The sequence below is a fragment of the Erythrolamprus reginae genome, chromosome 1 (assembly GCF_031021105.1).
Source record: "Erythrolamprus reginae isolate rEryReg1 chromosome 1, rEryReg1.hap1, whole genome shotgun sequence".
NCBI lineage: Eukaryota > Metazoa > Chordata > Lepidosauria > Squamata > Dipsadidae > Erythrolamprus > Erythrolamprus reginae.
Genome location: NC_091950.1, coordinates 161,137,401 through 161,163,208, shown reverse-complemented (window position 1 = coordinate 161,163,208; position 25,808 = coordinate 161,137,401). Strand labels below are relative to the sequence as shown.

At 42.8% G+C, this 25,808-nt stretch overlaps 1 protein-coding gene across 1 annotated transcript in view; it reads right to left on the bottom strand.

Moving 5' to 3' along the window:
* LOC139155445 (protein mono-ADP-ribosyltransferase PARP14-like) overlaps window positions 1-25,402 on the bottom strand; it is a 41,017-nt gene extending 15,615 nt beyond the window's left edge. The window contains exons 1-10 of the mRNA XM_070730583.1: window positions 25,019-25,402; window positions 23,396-23,535; window positions 21,005-21,038; window positions 18,302-18,499; window positions 15,598-15,855; window positions 14,305-14,541; window positions 6,795-9,052; window positions 4,892-5,128; window positions 2,900-3,121; window positions 558-654 (exon numbers count right to left, since the gene is read on the bottom strand). Of these exons, the coding sequence (XP_070586684.1) occupies window positions 558-654; window positions 2,900-3,121; window positions 4,892-5,128; window positions 6,795-9,052; window positions 14,305-14,541; window positions 15,598-15,855; window positions 18,302-18,499; window positions 21,005-21,038; window positions 23,396-23,535; window positions 25,019-25,208 (3,871 nt within the window). The 5' untranslated portion in view covers window positions 25,209-25,402. The remainder of the gene's footprint in view (window positions 1-557; window positions 655-2,899; window positions 3,122-4,891; window positions 5,129-6,794; window positions 9,053-14,304; window positions 14,542-15,597; window positions 15,856-18,301; window positions 18,500-21,004; window positions 21,039-23,395; window positions 23,536-25,018) is intronic.
* Between the last annotated feature and the right edge of the window lie 406 nt (window positions 25,403-25,808).

Here is a 25,808-nt window from a genome sequence, read left to right as displayed (position 1 = left end):
TCTCTCTTTTTTTCTTGCTTTCTTTCTCTCTCTTTCTCTCTCTCTTTCTCTCTCTCTTTCTCTCACTCTTGCTTTCTCTCTTCACTCTCTTGCTTTCTCTCTTCACTCTCTTTCTCTCTCTTGCTTTCTTTCTCTCTCACTCACTCACTCACTCTCTCTCTCTCAGCAAAAAGTTGTGAGACCAGAACCTGAGCTTCCTTCTTCATGGCACACCTAACCGTGTTTCACGGCACACTGGTTGAAAAACACTGCTCTATAGCAAGAAGCTGTCTGTCAAGGGAAAGCTAACTCTTCTCACACACAACAGAAGACCATAAAATATCCTTTCTTTCCTTAGACTTATTAGTCATTTTTGTTTTATCCAAGTTAAGGCTTTACAATGTTCTGGCACACTATATTTATTATTTATCATTTCTCACAAAAGATTTCTATTTCTTAATTACACATGCACTGATGATGTTATCTAGTTTGATAATGAACTGTCTGCTTTAAAAAAACTAAAGAAAAAAACCCCACCCAAGCTCAGAGACCTCCAAAGACCCACAATTAAGTTTTACCTTGACTTCCCTGCTGAAAATTCTCAGATGAAGCTTTGGACACAGAAGAGCTTGTTTGGCTTACACTCAACCTACTGTTTAATTCATCCGTGAATGCCTAATGAGAAAAGGGGAAAACACAATTAACAGACTACAAAGCAAGTGCAAATTAAAGATAAAACTTCACAACCCTTAGGCAGAAATGAAATGGCTGGCTGTACATGCATACAATTGCAGAGAGCCAGGACCAACTTTTGAAGCAGCTAGAGCAGAGGTGTCAAACTCAAGGCCCGTGGATCCAGCCCATGGGGTGATTAAATCTGGCCCATGAGGCCGGCCTGGAAACAGCAAAGGACCAGCCCATAGTGCCTCAGCCAGAGAAAATGGAGCTGGGGGGGGGGGGGTGTGCGGGAGAGAAGAGGGAAGGAAAAAGAAGAGTAAGAAGGAAGGAAGATTATAATGAGAGTGAGGGAGTATCTTAGGGAAGTCCTGCCTTACCACTTGGCCACCACAGGTGCCCCTGACATGAGCTGACCACGCCCACGCGCCCACGCCCCCAGCCCTCTGAGGTCAAGCACAGTCCTGATGCAGCCCTCAATGAAATTGAGTTTGACACCCCTGAGCTAGAGAAACTGTGAGGATGCAGTTATTTTAATAGAAACATAGAAACATAGAAGTCTGACGACAGAAAAAGACCTCCTGGTCCATCTAGTCTGCCCTGATACTATTTTCTGTATTTTATCTTAGGATGGATATGTGTTTATCCCAGGCATGTTTAAATTCAGTTACTGTGGATTTATCTACCACGTCTGCTGGAAGTTTGTTCCAAGGATCTACTACTCTTTCAGTAAAATACTATTTTCTCATGTTGCTTTTGATCTTTCCCCCAACTAACTTCAGATTGTGTCCCCTTGTTCTTGTGTTCACTTTCCTATTAAAAACACTTCCCTCCTGGACCTGAACTAACCCTTTAATATATTTAAATGTTTCGATCATGTCCCCCCTTTTCCTTCTGTCCTCCAGACTATACAGATTGAGTTCGTTAAGTCTTTCCTGATACGTTTTATGCTTAAGACCTTCCACCATTCTTGTAGCCCGTCTTTGGACCCGTTCAATTTTGTCAATATCTTTTTGTAGCTGAGGTCTCCAGAACTGAACACAGTATTCCAAATGTGGTCTCATCAGCATTCTATATAGCGGGATCATAATCTCCCTCTTCCTGCTTGTTATACCTCTAGCTATGCAGCCAAGCATCCTACTTGCTTTTCCTACCACCTAATAGCCTGAAAAGAGGTACTGTACACTGTTTCCATTCCTGCAAAGCCACTTATTTCAGTGCTCTGTACAGCTGTAGTATGATTAGATCTTTTTCTTAGAATTGTGACTGTTGTGATTCCGTCCGAGGCCCCTCAGGGAACGGCTGTCGGTTTCCTGCTCAGAGGGGGAGGATGAGGAACAGGAGGTGCAGGCAGACGAGGAGGAGGAATCCCAGGCTGAGGAAGAGGGGGAACAGTCAGAGGCCCCCGAGAGGGAGCTCTCCCCAGCAAGCAGCCTGGATTCCTTAGAGGAAAATGCACAAGCAATAATTGATCTGCGACAGAGAAGAGCAACACAAAGAAGGGACCAATTGGCTAGGTACTTTCAGCACTAAAGAGGCAACAGCTGGGTTTGGGTGTGGTGCTCTCTGGAAAGGCTAAAAGGCAGACCCACCCTTCCTGGCTTGTGGAGTATTATCTTTGGGAGTCCTGGGACCTGGCTGTGATCTTTGGCGTCTTGGAATTCTGGTTTGTGACTTTGACTACTGAAACCTTGGGGGGAAAAGGTGGGGGTCTTATGCTCTACAGTGGTGGGTGTGCCAGCAAGAAGTTTGCTGTATTGTCTGGACATCAGGACTCTGCTGTAAAGTCTCCTAGCCTGCCTGTTGGGAAGAACAGGTTTTTCTCTGTGTTTATTTTTCAAGCTATAAAGTACTTTTGCTTTTACCAGCGTGTCTGGCTGTTTTTTCCAGTTGGTGTTGAGGTCTGGGGGAACCCAGACAGAACAGTGACCAGATGGTTAAAAGAAACAACCTAGATCTAATAAGAGGGGGGAAGGAAAAGCAATACAGGGCAGGTTGCAGAAAAGAGATGAAACTTGAGAGAGGAATTGCTTTCTACTCCAAACAGAACTTTATTCAAGTAGATTCTCCAAGGCCAACGTCTATTGCGTTGCTAAACGTCCAAGACTATTTTTATATTTTGGTTTTTTGAGACGGGCCTGAGAAAAGCTGAGAAAAATTGAGATTGTTCTCAGCAGAATTAAGACCTTCTGGAGCCATGCAACACATTTCAAAAATCTGCAGCACAATAAAATTTAAAAAATACCTGAATGGTGGCGGTATCTTTGGAATGAAGCACAAAATGAACTTCTTTAAGGGACTTTGGATTTTCAGTTTGACTGAATTTGAAAATTTCATCAAAAAACACTTTAGCCACATACTGCTTGGGATATCCAAGATTTCCAGTTCCAATAGCTGGGAAGGTGATGGAGCTCAGAGAGAGCTGTTCTGTGATTTTCAGACAGTCCTCAATTATGCTCCCTAAATCCTGGGGGAATCACAAAACAAAACTGTCTTAGAATATTTTAAAATGATTAGCCTACAATTAAAATATGTATGCCTTTGTGTTAATTAAACTAATGGTATGAATGAAAAAATTAGTACATGGATAGAGCTGCACTAATTGGGAAAAAGGATGTAACCATCCTACCTTTGGGGCTACCTTTGAAAAGTGTTCGGAAACTTCAGATCGTGCAGAATGCAGCTGCGAGAGCAATCATGGGCTTTCCTAAATATGCCCATGTCACACCAACACTCCGCAGTCTGCATTGGTTGCTGCTCAGTTTCCGGTCACAATTCAAAGTGTTGGTTATGACCTATAAAGCCCTTAATGGCACCAGGCCAGGTTATCTCCAGGACCGCCTTCTGCCGCATGAATCCCAGCGACCAATTAGATCCCACAGAGTGGGGCCTTCTCCGGGTCCCGTCAACTAAACAATGTCGTTTGGCAGGACCCAGGGGAAGAGCCTTCTCTGTGGCGGCCCCGACCCTCTGGAACCAGCTCCCCCTGGATATTAGAACTGCCCCCACCCTCCTTGCCTTTCGCAAACTCCTTAAAACCCATCTCTGCCGTCAGGCATTGGGGAATTGAAACGTCTCCCCCGGGCCTATACAGTTTATGCATGGTATGGTTGTGTGTATGTTTACTTTCAATAATGGGTTTTTTAGTGTTTTTTAAATTATTAGATTTGTTGTACATTGTTTTATTGTTGCTGTGAGCCGCCCCGAGTCTACGGAGAGGGGTGGCATACAAATCTAATAAATAAATAAATAAATAAATAAATAAATAAATAAATAAATAAATAAATAAATAAATAAAATACAAATGTAATTAATAATAATAATAATAATAATAATAATAATAATAATAATGCCGCACAAATCCCAGCGACCAATTAGATCCCACAGAGTGGGCCTTCTCCGGGTCCCGTCAACTAAACAATGTCGTTTGGCGGGACCCAGGGGAAGAGCCTTCTCTTCCCCCCAGAGATTAGAATAGCCCCCACCCTCCTTGCCTTTCGTAAGCTTCTTAAAACCCACCTCTGTCATCAGGCATGGGGGAACTGAGATATTCTTTCCCCCTAGGCTTCTACAATTTATGTATGGTACGTTTGTATGTATGATTGGTTTTAAAATAAGGGTTTTTAGCTGCTTTAGTATTGGATTGTCGCATGTTGTTTTTACCACTGTTGTTAGCCGCCCCGAGTCTACGGAGAGGGGCGGCATACAAATCCAATAAAATGAAAATGAAATGAAATGGATACTTGTCAGCACATTGTGTTATCATGCTGGACTATCGCAAACCAATAGAGGATACAGACCTCCAAACCCAAATGGACGAACGTAGGTAGAGGCAGTTCTCAACTTATGACCCCCAACTAAGCCCAACATTTAATTTGCTAATTGAGAAATTCATTAAAAGCGAGTTTTGCCCCACTTTATGACTCTTCTTGCCACAGTTGTTAAGTGAATCACTGCTAAATTAATAACATGGCTGTTAAGTGAATCTGGCTTCCTCCATTGACTATGCATGTCAGAAGGTTGCAAAAGGGGATCACATGACCCCGGGACGCTGGCACCGTTGTAAATGCGAGACAGTTGCCAAACATCCAAATATAAATCATGTGACCAGGGGGATGCTGCAGCAGCCTTACTGAACAGTTATGCAAAAATGCATCAAAGGCTATCAAAATTTCTAGTGAAGGTCAGTGATAAGTATGCCAAGTTATGTGTCCAAGGTATCACAAAAGGCCTTTACCTTGCTTTCTGATTTCTTTCTTCGATTCCAAGTAGGTAAAATAGCATGAAGAACGCAATGGCAGCTCAGAGCATAACCACCAGTTATGAGCACACAGCCTTCCTTGATATTTTTTCCTTGACCTTCTTGGGTTAACTCCACTTGGAGTTCGGTTCCTGCTTTGGCCAGAAGGGCCTTGGAAAGTAGTCCTTTGTCCAGCTGCAAATCTCTGGCAATACTATTGACAATCACATCAGTCTAAAAATGATACGATAGAATAGATGATTTAAAACTGAAAGGACTGAAACATGTACTAATCTGACAAAACACAGGCACATGCAAATATTATGCATAACTTTATAATTGAGATATTCAACAGATATCTCCAAAACTTTATCAATCAACATGGAGGATATTGTCCAATGATGCATCTACCCACCTACCTGTTTTTTCTCCCACTACAGATTCAACTATACAGTTCTAGTTAATATATTTTTTTTTACCAGTTTACACCCAAAGATCTTTTTAGTAAATAGATGAAGATTGTTGGAATTAAAAGAATAAATAAAGAGAGTGACAACTTGTGTTGTACCACCTTAGCCCTCAAAGAGGATACAAATGTATTCCAGCAGCCAGTTAGGTCCCACAGTCGGCCTTCTCCAGGTCCTGTTGGCCAATGTTGACTGGCAGGGCCTAGGAAGAGCCTTCTCTGTGGCGGCCCCAGCCCTCGGGAACGAACTCCCTCCGGAGATACGTACCAGCCCCTTCCAGTCTTTCATAAAAGTTTAAAAACCTACTTTTGCTGGCGGGCCTGGGGGCCGTGAGTGATGAGACTGTCTCTGGCCAATACGAGATATGATTGGATTGGATGAATGTGTGTGAGTGTACATGGGGTCTTTTAAAATGTTTTAGGAAATTTTCATATTTTTATAGTTATTAGATTTCTTATACAGTGATACCTTGTCTTACAAACTTAATTGGTTCCGGGACAAGGTTCTTAAGGTGAAAAGTTTGTAAGACGAAACAATGTTTCCCATAGGAATCAATGGAAAAGCAATTAATGTGTGCAAGCCCAAAATTCACCCCTTTTGCCAGCCAAAGCGCCCGTTTTTGCACTGCTGGGATTCCCCTGAGGTTCCCCTCCATAGGAAATCCCACCTCTGGACTACTGTGTTTTTGCGATGCTGCAGGGGAATCCCAGCATGGCAAAAACAAGTGCTTCGCTGGAAACGGAAGTCCGGAGGTGGTGTTTCCCATGGAGAGGAGCCTCAGGGAAATCCCAGCAGCGCAAAAACGGGTGCTTCGCTGGCAACGGAAGTCCGGAGGTGGTGTTTCCCATGGAGAGGAGCCTCAGGGGAATCCCAGCAGCGCAAAAACGGGTGCTTCGCTGGCAACGGAAGTCCGGAGGCGGGGCATCCCAGCAGCGGTGGTGGGTTTGTAAGGTGAAAATAGTTTGTAAGAAGAGGGGGGGAAATCTTAAACCCCGGGTTTGTATCTCAAAAAGTTTGTATGACGAGGCGTTTGTAAGATGAGGTATCACTGTATATTGTTATATTTAATGTTGTCCACCACCTTGAGTCGTCTCAAGAAGGGCGGCATAGAAATCTAATAAATAAATAAAAGAAAGAGATCTCTTCGGCATGTAGAAGAACTTACTGAGATATTAACTGTCTCCATCTCTACTATCATATCATTCTGAATACATTTTGTACAAAACAAATGTTTGCACAGCAGTTTGTTAAGAGTTCTTCTCCATCTTCCTTCATGCTTTCTCATATTTCTGGAACATTATTGTCAGCTTAACTATAAGCAAACCATTAATCCTGGCTTGTTGCATTTTAAAAAACCCCATGTGGATAGACTTGGTCACATTAATCACACGTATCTCCTCAATTCTATATTAAAATAACATTAGTCTACTTACTGCTGCCTCTTCAATCCCTTTCTTCAGAAGCAGCATTTTTAAGCCTTCAGCTGTCATCAACATTTTAGGTTTTGGTTGGATTTTTGCAGGAGGTGGCTTAGTTTTGGGAAATGGAGAGGCTGTAGAAGGTGAGGGCCCAAATACTTCATTCAGGGTTTCGGAGAAAGCTTGAACAGTATCATCTCTTATATCCATGAGGAAAATCTGTTTTAGGCAGCTGTGCTCAGAAAAATCTTCTAAGCTTTCTTTGATGGCAGTTACAATGGAATGGGTACACTCTTTTAACGGAAACCCAAAAATTCCAGAACTTATGGCAGGGATAGCTATGGAGCGATGCTGGCAGCGGTCTGCTAGCTTTAAACTTTCCCTCACAGATTTTTTTAACAGCTGTATGCATTTTTCTTTGTCGGCGCTTTGCCACCTTGGCCCAACAGCATGAATCACCTGTTTACAAGGCAGCTTCCAAGCATTTGTGATTGTTGCACAACCAGGCTCCAAAGGTCCGTGTTGCCTCACTTTGTCCTTACACTCTTGTTGTAGCTCTGGACCCGCTGCTTCCAGCAGCCTACTCGCGAGGCCCCCAATATGCATCAAATCTCCATTTGATGCGTTGACTACAACGTCAGCGGAACACTGGGTCAAGTCGGCTTTCAGAAGAACTACCAGAATACCATTTCTTAGCTTCACTTTATAGTACGACTGCTCCTCCTCCTCCTCCCTACAGCCGTTCCCATCATCTCCAGTTTCTTTGACCTCTTCTGCGCCTTCCTGAATCCTGATCAAACAGTTAAACCTTTGCCTTGCTCCATTAATGTACAACTCTTCTCGTTCTTTGAAGAATGACTTGGCCCCTGGTTTATCAATGGCTATGCTAATAGCATGGAGAGAAGACAGGATGTTATGAAAAAGCTCGACTCCCTTCAGAACGGCGACTCTGGGTCCTTCAAGGGAAATCACTTTGTGACTTCTCAGGATCCCAAAATGTATTTTTACACCTTGCCGGTTTAAATTGTTCCAGTTTGGGCTCTTTTCCTGTTGTATATACATTACAACAGCAGCAGACTTAGCTTTGATATCTTTCTGAATGTATGTATGGTTGTCAACAAATTCAGAGAGCTTCTGATGGGCAGTGGTCACTTCTTTGAAATAACCTGCAATGACTATTTTACCTTCCTGTTCTTGAATTAAGATGGTTTCACCAGAACAATTGTATGCCTTGTGCAACTGTTCTGTTAACTCCAGCCATTCCTTCTTTTTTGTAATGGTGCAATCCTCCAGTTCAATACTTTGGTGAGTCAGATCTTCCTTGAGTTCCTCCTCAGCTCTGTGAAGGTCCTGAAGAATTCCTCCAAACAGTAGCACAGTCTTATCACTGAGTTCATAGTGGGCATTTATCTTTTTGGTCCAGAATAAGAGCTGAGACAGAGACTCATTATCAACATATTGAAGAAAAGCAAGAATATCGGAATGAATATCAACAGACTTCTGAACCATGCTGAACTTTCTCTCCAGGATGTCACTTCTTATTTTAAGCACTTCAGCAGGTAAGCCACGCAGAGTTACAAGTTCCTTGGAAGCGTTGTAAGTAATCTTTAGCTCTGGATATGCAGAGCAAATGTTCTCTTTTAATCCAGAATTGCACAAAATGGCATATTTGCAAGAAGGAATTGATACGGTTTCCTCTATTATCGACTTCTCTCTTTCCATCTTTCTAACAACATTTTCTATGACCACCTTCATTTCCTCCTCTGCCTCCTTTACTTTGCCTGCTGCCCCCACCAAAACCACTTCCCTCTTGGAAGCATCTGTCATGGTCAAAATGTCATCTCTGACTAGACTGTTTCTTATGGCTTCCCACAGTTCAGAATTCATTTCACGCTTGACAACTTTCTGCCGCGACAGGATCTGTGTAAGAACAGTTAACGCTTCTTCTTTCCACGTTTTAACGAAGGATCGTTTTCTCTTTGACAAGTTAAGGGAAGGATGCACCATGATTTCTGGATTTCCACAGAGTTCGGAAGGCCATTTGACCTCACAACAATGGCCTGCCATTTCGTGTGTTACATCCTGAAGTAAACCATAATTCTGCTGTAGAAATCTCCAGTGATAGGGGTCAATAGGCACAGGGAATGGATCGGGCATCTTCCTTTGCAGCCTTCCTTTTCCATAGACGGCAGCTCCCAGAGACTCATAGTAAGGATAAACAGAAACAGGGACATTCATAAAAGAATGCTTTTGCTGCAAGACGGTAACTACAACTTTAAAAAAAAAAAAACAAGGAGAGGAAAACTATAATTAGAAAAATAAACCCTTCATAAAACCTATCCTGCAATTTTTACTTAAAATACATTTGGATTTATTGTAGGGCATTGAGTAATTGTTAACAGTAAGATTTCTACAGTTCTAAACATAGTTCCCTCTAAGCTGAGCAGAGAGCAATCGCTCACTTAAAAATCATCATCAACTCAGAGTTTTCCAAACCTGCCCAGAAGCCGGGAGGGAAAGAGTGAGAGGGAAGGAGAGAGAGGAAAAGAGAGAAACAGATAGAAAAAAGAGAGGAAAGAAAAGAGAAAGAAAAAGAATGGGAGTAAGGAAGAGAGAAAGAAAATCAAAATCTAGTTTGAAACTAGCTCAACTATTTAAGTGGCATTTTGATATTGATAGAGTTGCCGTATTATGAGCTCACTGTTATAGATACACAGTACAGTATTTTATTTTGAAATTCTCTGAGGCAAAACAGGGTGGGTTTTTTATTTGTTTGTTTGTTTGTTTATTATTTCTGTGCCACCCAGTCCCAAAGGGACTGCCGCTCAGACACTATACTTTTCCGCCCCCGCCCCCCCCCCCCCCAAAATTAGAGGGAACACTGGTTCTAAACCCCTTCATCCTTTTTCAGAAAGAGGACATTGGTATGCGTTTGGGGCAGTGAAGGGCTGCAAATTTTTTCACTACCCCACTGTGGGCGTGACTTATTTTGTGAGTGTGGCTTGCTGGCCATGTGACCAGGTGGGAGTGGCTTGACAATCATGTGACCGGGGTGGCTTAAAGGTCATGTGACTAGCTTAAAGGTGGCCAACTTGACGTCACTCACATCAAGGGTTAGAGTTAGGGTGCCTGGACTCTTCTCGCCTCAAAGAGAAACAATTTCCCTATCTATTTACTATTACTGAACATCCAAAATACACTATTTAATTCCATGTATATATGCCATATGTGCACATACAGATTACACACAGGAACACAAAAATATACATTATCTACTATATAAAGTGTATACAAATGTATATATATATATACACACACACACACACAGAGCTCTTCTAAAATTATACACATTCAACCTCATTTACTGCAAGAGGAAAAACATACCTAGAGCCCAGAAGGAAAAAGAAGGGGGGGGGGGAAATCAAATTTTTTCTACCGGTTCTGCGTACCTGACCATACCCGTAGAAGCCCATCACTGATTTGGGTGTGTGTGTGTTATCATTGTTTGTCCCTACAGAGGTAAATTGTTAGCTAGATTGCCCCCAAATCCTGAGGAAAACTGGAATTGGGAAGTTAAAGTTGGCAAGGGGGGAAAAAAGCATCGGATGTGTTTGATTTCTTTTCCATGTTTCTTTGCCCATGTTCTTTTCCCATGGGAAACCTCAGCATTACCTTCTCTGTTTTTTGTATCTTTCAGCTTGCTTGCTTGTTTGGCTTATATGTTTACAAGTTAATGGCCGCCACTTAGATCTAAGCTCCCTGCTATCTTATTTAACTGCCTTCTTTCTGAGGTGCTGACCTTGCTTTATAGTTAATAAAATAAACATTATTTATTCCTTGTTACTCCCATTGTCACATGCATACCAGATGCTCCCCAAATCACATGGGACTGGTAAGCCTAATTAAAAGAGAAGCCTGCAGCCATTTATTTGAATGCCCCATTCAGATTCCAACCCATGGAGATACATTCCCTTTGAAGAACAGATGGCAGCAATTTAGCTACCTTGCTCCTATGTAACTTTTCAATAGGGGAGGGGGGCAGAACCGGTTACACTCAAATACAGGTAATCCGCAACTTACAATCCATTCATTTAGTGGCTGTTTGAAGTTGCAACAACACTGACAGAAATGACTTATGACCATTTTCACATTTACGACAGTTGCAGCATCCTCAAAATTTAGATGCCTGGCTACCGGTTCATATTTATACCTTCGGGACCGCCTTCTGCCACACGAATCCCAGTGACCGATTAGGTCCCACAGAGTTGGCCTTCTCCGGGTTCCGTCAACAAAACAATGTCGTCTGGCGGGACCCGGGGGAAGAGCCTTCTCTGTGGTGGCCCCGGCCCTCTGGAATCAACTCCCCCAGGAGATCAGGACTGCCCCCACCCTCCTTGCCTTTCGTAAACTCCTGAAAACTCACCTATGTTGCCAGGCATGGGGAAATTGATATACCCCTTGGCTGTTTTGTTTTATGTATCGTTTGTTTGGGGCTGCATGATTGTTTTTAATAGGGGTTTTAAAACTGTTTTTAATATTGGATTTGTATTTTGTATTGCCTGTTGTGAGCCACTCCGAGTCCTCGGAGAGGGGCGGCATACAAATCTAATAAATTATTATTATTATTATTATTATTATTACTATTATTATTATTATTATTGGATTTGCATTTATTTATTGGATTTATATGCCGTCCCTCTATAATGGTTGCACTGTCCCAGGGCCATGTGATCACCTTTTGTGACCTTTCTGACAAGCCAGCCGGTGGGGAAGGCACATTCGGTTAACACCCATGTTACTAGCAACTGGAGTGATTTCACTTAACAACTGTGGCAAGGAAAGTCATAAAATGGGGCAAAACTCACTTAGCAATTGTCTGGCTTCACAACAGGACTCGTGGGCTTAATTGTGGCCATAAGTCAAGAACTACCTGTAGCCCAGAACTGAGCTAGAGAGATGGAGGGTACAGATCAGGAATAGGATCAGCAGGCTTCTATACACTGTTAGTCTTTCAGATAAAGTGATTATGAATTAAAATGTGAGTTTTGCAAAAGAACTGGGAAATTTCCCCAGACGTATGATTAGAAATTTAATTTTCTTATTTCCTTGTTGCTGCTTCCCTCTCTTCTTATCCAATTACTGGAACTAGTCAAGGGCAGCCAGTACCTCCCTGCTTTTCAATATTCACAATGACTGCCTATAAAGCAATCACCATAAAACTTTGCAGATGTCAAACTTCCCTGAATTGGAAAGTACCGTCCTTGGAAACATTTCTCGCACAGAAATCAACGATTAAGAACAACCAAAAACAAACTTTGAATCCATCTTTTCCGGATTCAACAAAAGGCCTACCTAATCTATTTTTCTATTTCCACAAGGATTCATAAACCAAAGAGGACCTGGAATGTGGGAGCAATAGGCTGGCTCTGTTTAAAAAAAAAAAAAAGTGCTATTGCTAACATGTTGTAAGCCGCCCTGAGTCTAAAGAGAAGGGTGGCATAAAAAAAATGAATGAATAAATAAATAACAGTATGTCTTCCTCCCAGTTGTTACCCAGCAAATCAGGGGCGGGTCCAATGAAGGGCAAGCAAAATTTTTACTACCACACTGTAGCCGCGGCTTATGCAGGACGCCTGGCAGTTTCTTTCAAAATCTTTCAGTGCAAATTGGGTGCTCTGGGGTGGAGCTCCATTTTCATTATCCCACTGCGTTCCCCGCCGTCCGGCCAGTAGCCCACCCTTGGGCAGGTTCCTTACCTGCTTACCGGTGCACCATCATCACGTTTCGCTTGTGCACATGCACGTGTCCCCTCACACCATTTTGCTTTCTGAGCATGCACAGAAGCAAAAATTTACCGAAAACTCATGAGGGGATACTCTCGCACATGTTGTTTGGGTGATTCTTTTGCTTCCGCACATGTGCGGAAACAAAAAATCACCGAAATATCATATGTGCGAGCATCCCCTCGCAAGATTTTGCTCCTGTGAATGCACAGGAAGGGGGGGAAAGCCCAAAAATTCCAAAAAAAAGAGATGGACCAGCGAAGAAGGCACTGGAGCAGTCGCACGCAAATTGCGCAATCGACAGGCCATTACCAGAACGGTGCACCCTAATGCATTGGTAGGAACCCACCACTGCAGCAAAGATCTTAAGAGAGACCAACTGTTTCTGAAACAGGAAGTTATATACAGTGGTACCTCGAGATACGAGTTTAATTCGTTCCGGACCTGGGCTCTTAAGTCGAGCAGCTCTTATCTCGAACGACTTTTCCCCATAGGAATTAATGTAAATAATTTTAATTGGTTCCAGCCCTCAAAAAACTCACAAAGTTAGTCTAAATTATGCAGAAAGACATGTTTTTAATGAAGAAATGTACATGTACATATAAATGAATAATGAAGTTTCTTTCACTTAACTTGTAAACTTTCTTAAACTTTTAAATTTACATATGTTCAACTTCTCTGCCACCCAATCCTGTAGGACAGAGGTCCCCAACCCTTTTTGCACCAGGGACCGGCTTTAAGCGATCAAGAGAGGAATGGGTGAATGAATGGACGGAGGGTGGGAAGGAAGGAAGGAAAGAGGGAAGGGACAGGAACAGAGGAAGGAAGCAAGGAAACTTATGAAAGGGGAGAGTAAGAGAGGAATGAGTGAAGGGAGGGAGGGAGGGAAGAAGGTGGGAAGGAGAAAGAAAAGAAGAAATAGAGGAAGGGAAGGTAAAAGAGAGAAAGAAAAAGAGCAAGAAAGAAAGCTGCAAGCACCCCCCCGAGCCCCCCAGGCCGGCTGCAACCTTTTAAAACACGCGCGCCGCTTCGCAGCTGTCTCCTGAAGCCGAACGCGGAAGTTAGCGTTCGGCTTCAGGAGACAGCTCCTTGGCGCTTGTATCTCGAATTTGGGCTTGTAAGTAGAACAAAAATATCTCTCCCCTCCCAGCTCTTATCTCGAGTTGCTCTTAAGTAGAGCAGCTCTTATGTCGGGGTTCCACTGTATTCCATAAATGTGCCCTATACAGTGTTCCCTCGATTTTCGCGGGTTCGAACTTCGCGAAGTCTATACCACGGTTTTTCAAAAATATTAATAAAAAAATACTTTGTGGGTTTTTTCCCTATACCACGGTTTTTCCCACCCGATGACGTCATATGTCATCGCCAAACTTTCGTCTGCTTTTAATAAATATATTTTTTAACAAACTTTAATAAATAAACATGGTGAGTAATAATCTAAATGGTTGCTAAGGGGATGGAAAATTGCAATTTAGGGGTTTAAAGTGTTAAGGGAAGGTTTGTGATACTGTTCATAGCCAAAAATAGTGTATTTACTTCCGCATCTCTAGTTTGCGGAAATTCGACTTTCGCGGGTGGTCTCGGAATGCATCCCCCGCGAAAAGCGAGGGAACACTGTATACCTCTTTGTTCCATGACTATGCGTTAAAACATACATCAGGGCCAAGAAAAATTGGATCCTATTTGCCTTTTGCATTCATCCAGTATTTGCACTTGTATTTAGTGAGTGTCACACAGATTACCTTTGTTCTTCTGAAATTTAATTATGGCAGAATTGTCTTCAGGGGTGTAACTGACATCCAGCACCAGACCGCCACCATGCTTCTTGCTTTCAAAATAGATAATAATATAGTCTTCAGGAATTTCAGGGGGAATATTTTCAACCAAGATGTTTGTAGGCATCTCCAAAGATCGAGCTGAAATCTTCAGTTGCTGAACCCTATGGTACTCGTTGAATGCTTTGATAAATTTGTCTATTTCTGCAAACAAAATTGAAACATAAACAAAAAAAAAGTTAGATAATGTGACTGATTGCTTAACCCCTGTTCATTCTATTTTTTCCTGTAAAAGTTTCTGTTCTAATCAGGCAAGTGCGCTCAACTGTAGTCTACATAACTCACAATAATCAACTGACATTTGCTTACATGCATGTACCAATATTTCCTGAAATTAGTGAAACCCAAGAAACCACTTTGGCTCAGATCAGTCCAATTATCCATTTATCCCACTGTTTTGTGTACTTGCAGTACTTCACAATTTATCTCATAAACGTAACTGGAATGCCAACTATTCAACTTTGGAATTCTACACAAGATAAAGCCTCACCGTGCCACAAAGGCTACCAGATGGCGGCTAAAAAAATCCAGACAAGTCACTAGTTTTCTGAATCTTTCTATTGTCCTCTGGGATCTGGATTTTTGCCAGCAAACTATGGCAGCCCTGGATAACCACCAACCACAACCAGAGTAAACAGAGCCACTTCCAAAATCATAGTGAGCACAATGGTTTAGATAAAATACATATGTATCTTCCAAAAGACCCCCTCAGATAATCAAATCTTTTTGTGAGTAAACTATTTTGTATAAACTCTGAGTAAGCAATGTCTGATGGCTGTAACAATATTTATTAACAGTGTATCTAAACTTAGCCTAAAGCTTCAAACTTATTTCATTTGTGAATAAAGCATGAATGCTTAGTCCAGATATTGTAGTACACAAGGATCATAGAAAACCAGAGAGTGTCCTCATTTAATAATACAGGACTGCCTGGAATTCAACCACTGCCTGATTGTTTCTTCACTCTATCACTACTAAGGAATACAACTTGAAGCATTCATTTCATCTGTACAGTCTAATGCAAATTCCTAGTTTCCTTCTGTGTTCTTAAAACTTTTAGCTGTGTGAAAAGTGATTATTTTAATGATTAAATTAGTCATGTCTTCCCAAAGCTCCTTTTTTTTTTTTACATCTTGCTATGGCTGTAAAGAAGGTGTGCAAGGCATGTTTATTATTATTTTATTCCTGATGCTTTCTTACCAATTGGCTTTAAAAAACTGATGACAGCAGCACTGCACTCAGGCATCAGTTCCACATCAAAATCCTTGTCTTCTTCTGAGAGGCCACTCACAGTCTCTACTAACAGAATGAGCATGCACTCAATTGTAGTTTCCGACACATTCTCAAGAACCACTAGAGAAGATGACAGCTCTTGATTCAATTCCTGCTGGTATTGTTTGACATGAAGTACAATTTTACTGACTTGGTGACAATCTCGTTGCAAAACCTCTTGAGCATCTAGTTGAAGAGAAAGATTTTTTTTTTTTAAAAAAAAGATCATTCTACAAACTATAGAAAAACAAGCTAACCAGTCTTCCACTCTCACAAAACTCTGTGTGTGTGTGTGTGTGTGTGTGGTGTGTAGTCAAAGAAAGCTCAGATTTCTGTATGTATATCCTCTTTGTATATGCAGTATACAGTGATCCCTCGATTTTCGCGATCTCGATCTTCGCGAAACGCTATATCGCGATTTTTCAAAAAATAATAATTAAAAAATACTCCACGGTTTTCCCCATCTGATGACGTCATACGTCATCACCAAGAGTCACTTCTCTCTCCCTTTCTCTTCCTTTTTCTCTATCCTTTCTACCTCTTACTCTTTCTTTCTCTCCCTTCTTCATTTAATTTTCTCTCCCTCCCTTTCTCTCTCTTTCCTTTCTCTCCCTCCCTCCCTGTGCCTGCCCTGCACCACCCAACAGGGACGGACAGCCCCCGATCGTCGGTTCGTCACCCCCACACACACACACACACAGAGGGAGATCGGGCTGCGAGGGCAGTGGATCCGTGTCCCCAGCCACCGGCTTGGATTCCCCTCCCGGCGGCATTCGGCTGCCCTGCATCACTCATGCGCTCGACTGCGGTGGCTGCTTTGGCAGGGAAGGAGGAGTTTGGGGAGAAGATGAAGGCAGCGGGCAGCAGCTGAGGCGAAGCGAGGCGAAGGCGGCGAGGAGCGGCGAATCCACCTCCCCAGATAGGGCTGGTGGGGGCGGCAGCCACCGGAGGGAGATCGGGCTGGTGGGGGCGGCGAATCCACCTCCCCAGCCACCGGAGAGAGATCGGGCTGGTGGGGGCGGCAAATCCACCTCCCCAGCCACCGGAGAGAGATCGGGCTGGTGGGGGCGGCGAATCCACCCCCCAGCCACCGGAGAGAGATCGTGCTGGTGGGGGCGGCGAATCCACCTCTCCAGCCGGGCAGCGGCCAGCCGGGCAGCGGCCGGCCGAGCGAACGGGAGAGCGGCGAGTGAGTGGCCGGGCAGGCAGGCAAGCGGCGAACTGCAGGCGAGCGGGTGCTGGGGGGGCGGGGGCAGCCGACATTGAAAGCAACCTGTCGGCTTCCGAACTTTCGTTGCTCCCCGGCTCCACCATCTGCGCATGCGCGGCCATGGGAAAAAAGGGCGTGCATGCGCAGATGATGTTTTTACTTCCGCACCGCTATATTGCAAAAAATCGATTATCGCGAGGGGTCTTGGAACGGAACCCTCGCGATAATCGAGAGATCACTGTACACACAAATACATATACATATCTGGACCAGGACTCACTGCTCACAGTCACTCATGCCCTCATCACCTCGAGGCTCGACTACTGTAATGCTCTCTAGATGAGGCTACCTTTGAAAAGTGTTCGGAAACTTCAGATCGTGTAGAATGCAGCTGCGAGAGCAATCATAGGCTTCCCAAGGTATGCCCATGTTACACCAACACTCCGCAGTCTGCATTGGTTGCCAATCAATTTCTGGTCACAATTAAAAGTGTTGGTTATGACCTATAAAGCCCTTCATGGCATCGGACCAGAATATCTCCGGGACCGCCTTCTGCCACACGAATCCCAGCGACCGATTAGGTCCCACAGAGTTGGCCTTCTCCGGGTCCCGTCGACTAAACAATGTCGTTTGGGGGGACCCAGGAGAAGAGCCTTCTCTGTGGCGGCCCCAGCCCTCTGGAACCAGCTCCCCCTGGAGATCAGAACTGCCCCCACCCTCCTTGCCTTTCGTAAAGCTCTTAAGACCCATCTCTGCCATCAAGCATGGGGGAACTGAGACATCTCCCCCGGGCCTATATATTTTATACATGGTATGTTTGTGTGTATGCTTGCTTTTAATAATGGGGTTTTTAGTGTTTTTTAAATTATTAGATTTGTTACATTGTCTTTGTTATTGTTGTGAGCCGCCCCAAGTCTATGGAGAGGGGCGGCATACAAATCTAAATAATAATAATAATAATAATAATAATAATAATAATAATAATAAAGTATGTACGTACCTACATATATCTTTCTCCAAATTTCATTATATCCTGTTCATTGTTCATTTGGGATCATTTTGGTGATCAAACTTTTTAGGTGAAGTGTGTACATTAAGACTAAAGTACACTAAAGGAAGGTGTGAGGATAAAAACTTAGAAAACCCTGCTGTAGACAGTAATGATTGTCAAAATGTAAGTGGCTTTCACCTTGAAAGATGACCAAATGTTGTGAAAACTCAACATTTTCCTATAAACTTGCATGTAATAGGGGAGTGAGATTTTGACTCTTTTTTTAAGGAGCCGTGCTTTGTTCAAGACCAGAAAATGCACCTCCTCAAGTACTTGTGACATGATCTTCATAGCAAGAGCAAGAAAAGTAGGAATTGTCCATCCTTTCAAAATACAGTATCTCTCAGATAAAAAGCCATTATAGAAATTACCTGCTTCATTTACAAAGGTGACAATGAATTGTTCTCCATCTTTAATGCAGGACTTCACCGGCCCTCCGCCAGAATGCCTCTTATTCTCAAAGAATAGCTCCAGGATGTCCCCCTGAATTTCTCTGCCTGGATCTGTTGTTACCACAACACTGAATCCCTCCTGGACAGCCATTTTCCCCGATTCCTTTTCTCTGCAATCTGAAACATCATATGAACTGTAATTTACAAAAAGACTGTTCACTGTTGTAATCATAGGTTTTTAAGCACTGGAATTTGGGAATAAAATATTACTGGAGAGTGATGTTTTAAGCCTAAATTATGTGCTGAATAAAATCTTAATTCTTCCTCTATGGAAATGCAACAAAGTCTAGGCTCAGTAAGCAAGCTGCAGGTCATGTATGGACTTGGTATAAAACCTATAGAACTTCCATATAAGGAAATATAAGGATGCATTACTGACATTCCTTTGCTAACACGAAATCTAGGGAAAAGGCAAGGAATGTAGCTTCTGTTTATTACCCAAAGGGAAGCCTTATATGGTATAGGATGTGGCGTTCGCGAATTGGTTATTCTGTACATGTCAGAACTGTGAATACACAATAATTAGGAGAGATCTTGATGCATTCAAGGTCGTCCTCCCATCGAGAAAACTTTCTCTGTCATTTCATTCTGATGTGACAATCATGGCATGCTGTGCCTCCCTAGAGGGCGACCCACTGAAGGAGGGCTGCATGCCTTCAGTTCACCTACATCAGTGATGGTGAACCTGTGGCATGCAGAGCCACATCAGAAGGCATATGAGGCAGTGCCCTATGTCAGTTCCAGCGCACATGTGCATGATGGCCAGCTGATTTTTCAACCTTGCGGAGGCCATTTTGCCCTCTAGAGCAGTGTTTCCCAACCTTGGCAACTTGAAGATATCTGGACTTCATCTCCCAGAATTCCCCAGCCAGCGAAACACTGCTCTAGAGGCTTCAGGGTCAAAACAAAAAAACGGACAACAGGCAAATCAGAAGTTAGCAAAAACAGACTTCCAGTTTCCCCGTTGTGTTGTTTTTTGCACTTCAGAGGCTTCAGGGAAGCTTCCTGAAGCCCTGGAGCAGTGTTTCCCAACCTTGGCAACTTGAAGATATTTGGACTTCAACTCCCAGAAATCCCCAGACAGCATTTGCTGGCTAGGGAATTCTGGGAGTTGAAGTCCAAATATCTTCAAGTTGCCACAGTTGGGAAACATTGCCCTGGAGTACAAAAAACAGCTCAACGGGGAAACCGGAAGTCCGTTTTTCTGAACTTCTAGTTTGCCCATTTTTTCACCACCTCAGGCTTCAGTGAGGCCTGTGCACATGTGCAGGGGCCAGAGGGGGTTGTGTGCATGCACATGGGCAGCATGGGGGAAAGGAATGAGTATGGGCATGTGCACGCTCACCGGTGTGCACAAACAACCCCTTTTTTTGGTTTGGCACGCAAACCAAAAAAGGTTTGCAATCACTGACCTCCGCTATATAAAACATAAACAAAAACATTTGTTTGAATTAGAAAGATTTTTCAGATTTTTCAGAAAGATTTTTCAGCAATGGTCACTGGGAGATTTTTCAGCAATGGTTACTACATTGATTGGAGATCTGACATTTGCTAAAATGAGCGACTTAACACTGTAGCTGTCTTTTGTTTAAGCTGTCTTTTCTATCATGAAGAAATATACTATACCAGTGATGGCGAACCTTTTTCCCCTCGGGTGCTGAAAGACCATGTGCGTGCGGTATTGTGCATGTGCGAGTGCCCACACCCATAATTCAATGCCTGGGGAGGGCAAAAAGAGCTTCCTCCACCTCCCAGAGGCCCTCTGAAGGATTAGATTAGATTTAGATTAGATTTATTGGATTTATATGCCGCCCCTCTCCGCAAACTCTGCAAACTGAAGGCCAGAAACAGCCTGTTTCCCAATTTCTGGTGGTCCCAGTAGGCTCGTGTTTTGCCCTCCCCTGGCTCCAAAGGCTTCTCTGAAGCTGGAAGAGGGTAAAAGCACCCTCCCAAATCCTCCACAGAGGCTCTCTGGAAGCCCAAAACGCCTTCCCAGAGCCTCTGTGAGAGCCAAAAATCAGCTGGCCAGCACACACATGCACATTGGAGCTGACCTAGGGCAACAGCTCACGTGGCAGCAGATATGGCTCCGTGTGCCACCTGTGGCACCCGTGCCATAGGTTTGTCATCACTGTACTATACCAGTGATAGTGAACATTTTTTTCCTCAGATGCCAAAAGCATGTGCGTGCACGCTATTGCGCACACAAGTGCCCACACCCATAATTCAATGTCTGAGGAGGGTGAAAATGGCCTCCCCTGCCCCCCTGAAGGCTCTCTGGAGACCAGAAATGGCCCATTTCCTGATTTCCGGTGGGTCCACTAGACCCGTTTTTCATCCTCCCCAGGCTCCAGGAGCTTGGGGAGAGTGAAAATGCCCCACCCCCCACCCAGAGGCCCTCTGGAAGCCAAAAACGCCCTCCCAGAGCCTTTGGGTGAGGCAAAAATCAGCTGGCTGGCGTGCACATGCTCGCTGAAGTTAATTTAGGGCAACAGATCACGTACCGGCAGATATGGTTTCACATGTGACACGCATGCCATAGGTTCACCATCACTGTACTATACTATACTATACCAAACCAGCATTTCGCTAGCAAGTGAAACAACAATTAATATCACTTACCAAGCTGATGGGTTTCTTTAGCTATGATGGGCTTCTGAAAGTAAGGCAACAAGTAACCATTAGAAAGATGACATAAAATTTTTTTTTTTTAAATAAAGATGACATTGCTTACTTTTCCTATTGATTTTAACTAAGACCAAATAACCTGTCTATCCATATTAAAAAAATAAAACCCCTATTACTAACAATATTGCCCAAAACAACTGAATAACCAACACAAATAAATTTTCAAAAAAATAAGCAAAATTATTATTAGGGCTCCCAAAATGGAAACATATACAATTCACTTTAAAAACTGCAAGAGGTCCAAATCAGACCTCTAGTTCAGAAATAAAACTATTCTAGAACAGTTCCCTGAATTTGCAAACTGGTGGGGCAATTCATTTGGGATAATATAGGTTCCTCCTTTGCAAAACCTACTTATTGGGCATTTTCACTCAAACTCGCCAGTAAATTTTCAAGGAATCTTAAATGTGGGTTTTGATCTTGAGCCACGGAGGTACAGTGATTAGAATGAAGTATTGCAGGCTAATTCTGCTGACTGCCAGCAGTTCAATTCTCCCCGGCCCAAGGTTGACTCAAGCTTCCAACATTCCAAAGTCAGTAAAATGAGGACCCAGATTATTGGAGGCAAAACACTGATTCTAAACCACTTGGAGAGGGCTGTAAAATACTCTGAAGCAGTATAAGTCTAAATGTTATTGGTATTGCTAAGTTATGGACCATACATCTCACTTTCCTAGCAATGGTTTGTGCATTTCCAGTAGAATGTTTCAAAACTTGCCACTTCAAGATTTGATGTACAGTGTTCCCTCGATTTTCGCGGGGGATGCGTTCCGAGACCGCCCGCGAAAATCGAATTTCCGCGAAGTAGGGATGTGGATGTAAATACACTATTTTTGGCTATGAACAGTGTCACAAGCCATCCCTTAACACTTTAAACCCCTAAATTACAATTTCCCATTCCCTTAGAAACCATTTAGATTATTACTCACCATGTTTATTTATTAAAATTTATTTAAAAAAATATTTATTAAAGGCGGACGAAAGTTTGGCGATGACATATGATGTCATCAGGCAGGAAAAACCGTGGTATAGGGGGGGGAAACCGCAAATTATTTTTTAATTAATATTTTTGAAAAACCGGGGTATAGCCGTTTCGCGAAGTTCGAACCTGCGAAAATCGAGGGAACACTGTATATATCTTGCTAAAGCATAATATATTTGTACTTTAGTGTCCAAATGAGGCCACAATATCTTCTTTAACAAATCATGATTCTTAACAGTGTAACCAGGATATTCAAAGTAATGGTTATTGGCTTCAAAATGACAGGAATTAGTAAGTGGCCTAAGTGCATACTTATAAAGGCTTTGCCATCATATTCCTATATCGTGACATAATGCAGCTTGTGTGAGTTTAATTCAGAAAGGGGTATGGACCCAAATATGCCCCGAATGCATCACACACATGCCATGCCCAACCTGGTTTCCCAAAAGGAAAAAACATCATGATATATCGTATACGTCCTGTGACTCTATCTAGTTTGGCACCTGTGTAGTATACCAATATAAGTCTTAGTGTTATTATTAAAATTTTATCTTTTAACCTCTGTCGCTCTGTCTGTAACTTGCTAGATCAGTGGCTCCCTATGTGGGCCCCATGCCCCACGGGGGGGGGGACTTGATATTTAATGGGGGCAATTAAAACCTTGTTTAAACCAAGTTAATGGCCTTTTAGGCTTCCTCCGTGTGAGAAGGTGTTCACTTTTTGAATAGTAATAATTATACATCATGGGGTGTGTGCGTGCGGGGAACCAGGACTTTAGAGATGCTTGGGTGGGGCATGGCCAAAAAAAGGTTGGGAACCACTGAGCTAGATCCTTCATACTCCTACTTCCTATTTTCCCTCTCCCCAACAACAACCCTGTGAAAAGGGTTGGACTGAGAGAAAGAGACTAGCTCAAAATCACCCAGCTAGCTTTCATGTCTGGGATGGCGGTTAGATCTCAGTTCTCCTGGGTTCTAGGCCAGGACCTGAACCGCTACACCAAACTAGTTCTCTATTACATGCATAAGGCTACTACAAACCATCATGAATGAGACATGTGAACTAGCACAGCCGTAGTCTCCAAAACAAATATGTGTGGAGGATACAAAGCAGATACTATTTATTTATTTATTGGATTTGTATCCCGTCCCTCTCCGCAGACTCGGGGTGGCTAACAACGATAAAAACAGCATGTGACAATCCAATAATAAAACAACTAAAAACCCTTATTATAAAACCAAACATACACACAAACATACCATGCATAATTTGTAATGGCCTAGGGGGAAGGAATATCTCAACTCCCCCATGCCTATGTAATTGGACTATACTAGCATGCTTACCTGGCTTGGATCCTGTTCTTCCAGAGGCATATTGTTATTAGGTGCTACTTCTACTGGAGGCAGTGAGACAGTTAGCTTCAATGTCTCCATATTTGGCAGACTGAGTTCATGGCTCTTAATATTAAGGACACTCTCTCTCACTGAAATGTAGAAAAGGAATAGGTGTCATTTGACCTGGTTAATCTTATATCAAAAGTGGACTACTGGGGTATTGGTTGGAATCCAGGAACTGAAAGCAAGCTGGTTTACATTATAGTACAGTCGGTTAGGAAATCCCCTAAGACTTTGGGTTTACACCAGGCTGAATACAGCTACTTTCTACTTCCAATCTGTGGAAGCAGATAAGACTACATTCGGAGAGAACTTTGTTTAAACATTTTCTAGTTAGAAGGAACAAAATATATTTAGAACTACGTCAACTCTCAAACAAATTCAAAGTTCAGTAATACTTCAGGATTACAGTTAACAACAGAATATTCTAATAATAGTATGCTTTCAAGATCACTTAAGTAGGTAAATCCCTATTTGAGATTACACAGTAGATGTGCTGGAATAGCAGTAAATACTGTATAGACTTTGGAAGACTAAATACAAATCCTGGAATTCAGTTTCAGTTTATTAGCAGCAAATACAAGGAAATAAAAGAAAGGGCCCAAAGAAGTGTACAAACATCTTCAGCATTCAAGTTTACTATATTTTTAGGATGATTTTGAGCCGCTACATTTTCACATGTATATTTATTTCCCTTTATTATTTTTACAAATAACTCAAGGAGGCAAACATAGCCAGCATACCTTCCTATTTTCTCAACAACAGCAACCCTGTGAAGTGAGTTAAGAGGGAATAACTGGTCCAAAGTCCCCCAAGCCAGCTTTCATGGCTAAAGCAGGACTTGAACTCAGTCACCCACTTTCTAGCCTGGTACCTGAACTACTAAATGAAATGAAACACACACATTTTTCTGATGACTATAATATTCTGGATTAAGGGGGAGAGGGGGCATGTAACAAATCTTAAGGTAAAGGTAAAAAAAAAGTATGCTTGGCCACGTTTAGAACCTGGTTTGGTGTCATCTATTTATTTTATATTTATTTTATTTATTTGTCAAGTACGTATTGGTACTATATATAACACTGTTTATATACATGATATTGTACCAATAAGAGAGAAACTTAGGACAGGGACGGTAGGTACGCTGGTGCACTTATGCACTGTCTACCTTACGGTTTGTCTATGAAATCATTCTAAAGTCATCCTTGTCATAGTTGACCCAAAGGTGCTTTTGTTTTTTTTCCCAAGAGGCAACTGGACTTCCTTATTTCTCACTGAAGAAGTTTCGTTTCTCATTCAAGAGCTGAAGAAGCTTCTGAGAAGCGAAAGGACTTCAAAGAAAAACAAGGAAAATCCAAGTTGCCTCTTGGGAGGAAAAGAAAAAAAAGCACCCTTGGGACTACCTTACACTGTTTGCTTCTCATTCTAATCGGCGTCTCTCATCCAAGCCCTAGGCTCGGGCTGTATGAGTTTGTGGGATTGATTTCCCGATTTTCTACCGAAAAAGGTCCGCATCGCATCTCTTCTCCTCTCCCCCCACGGGAAAACGACTCCCAACCCTACTACACCTACCCTCTTCCTGAGCGAAATACACCGTTATCTGCTCCTCTCTGCCGGGATCCACCTGGATCTTGCATTCCCCTCCTCCCGATCTCTTCGGGCTTTGGAAGTAACAGAGGAGCTTGTTCTTCAGAGTTTTGCTCAGGCTGCAACCCCAGTTTCCCTCGACCACAAGGGGAAAGCCGCAAGCCGCCTCGGCCATCACCTCCTTTGCTCCGAAGTCAACACAGATGCCCAAGTTCTAGTTTCGATTTCCCTGCTCCGCTGGAAGTTGGCCGCCTCGCGAGAGTTTTAAGCGCCGGCTTTCTCCGACCGAGCGCCCTCTAGGCACGCTCAATTCATCCACGCCCCTCCCTTCTCCAGCCAATGGCGCCTATGGGAGTTGTGTTCCAGATCACGGGCAGGCCATTGGTTGCTTGCCTTTGGGCACTACAGTACACCGTCCTGTTTAATTCCTTTTGTTTTGTTTTGTTTTACACTACTCAAAAAAATAAAGGGAACACTTAAACAATACAATATAACTTCAAGTAAATCAAACTTCTGTGAACTCAAACTGTCCACTTAGGAAGCAACTCTGATTGACAATCAATTTCACATGCTGTTGTGCACATTCAACTTTGTGCAGAACAAAGTACTGTATTCAATGAGAATATTTCCTTCATTCAGATCTAGGATGTATTATTTGAGTGTGCCCTTTATTTTTTTGAGCAGTATATAAGCTTTCTGACTGAGATAAACTGTGTGTACATTTGATGATAGATGGATGGAGGGATACACATGTATACATATGCACTGCTCAAAA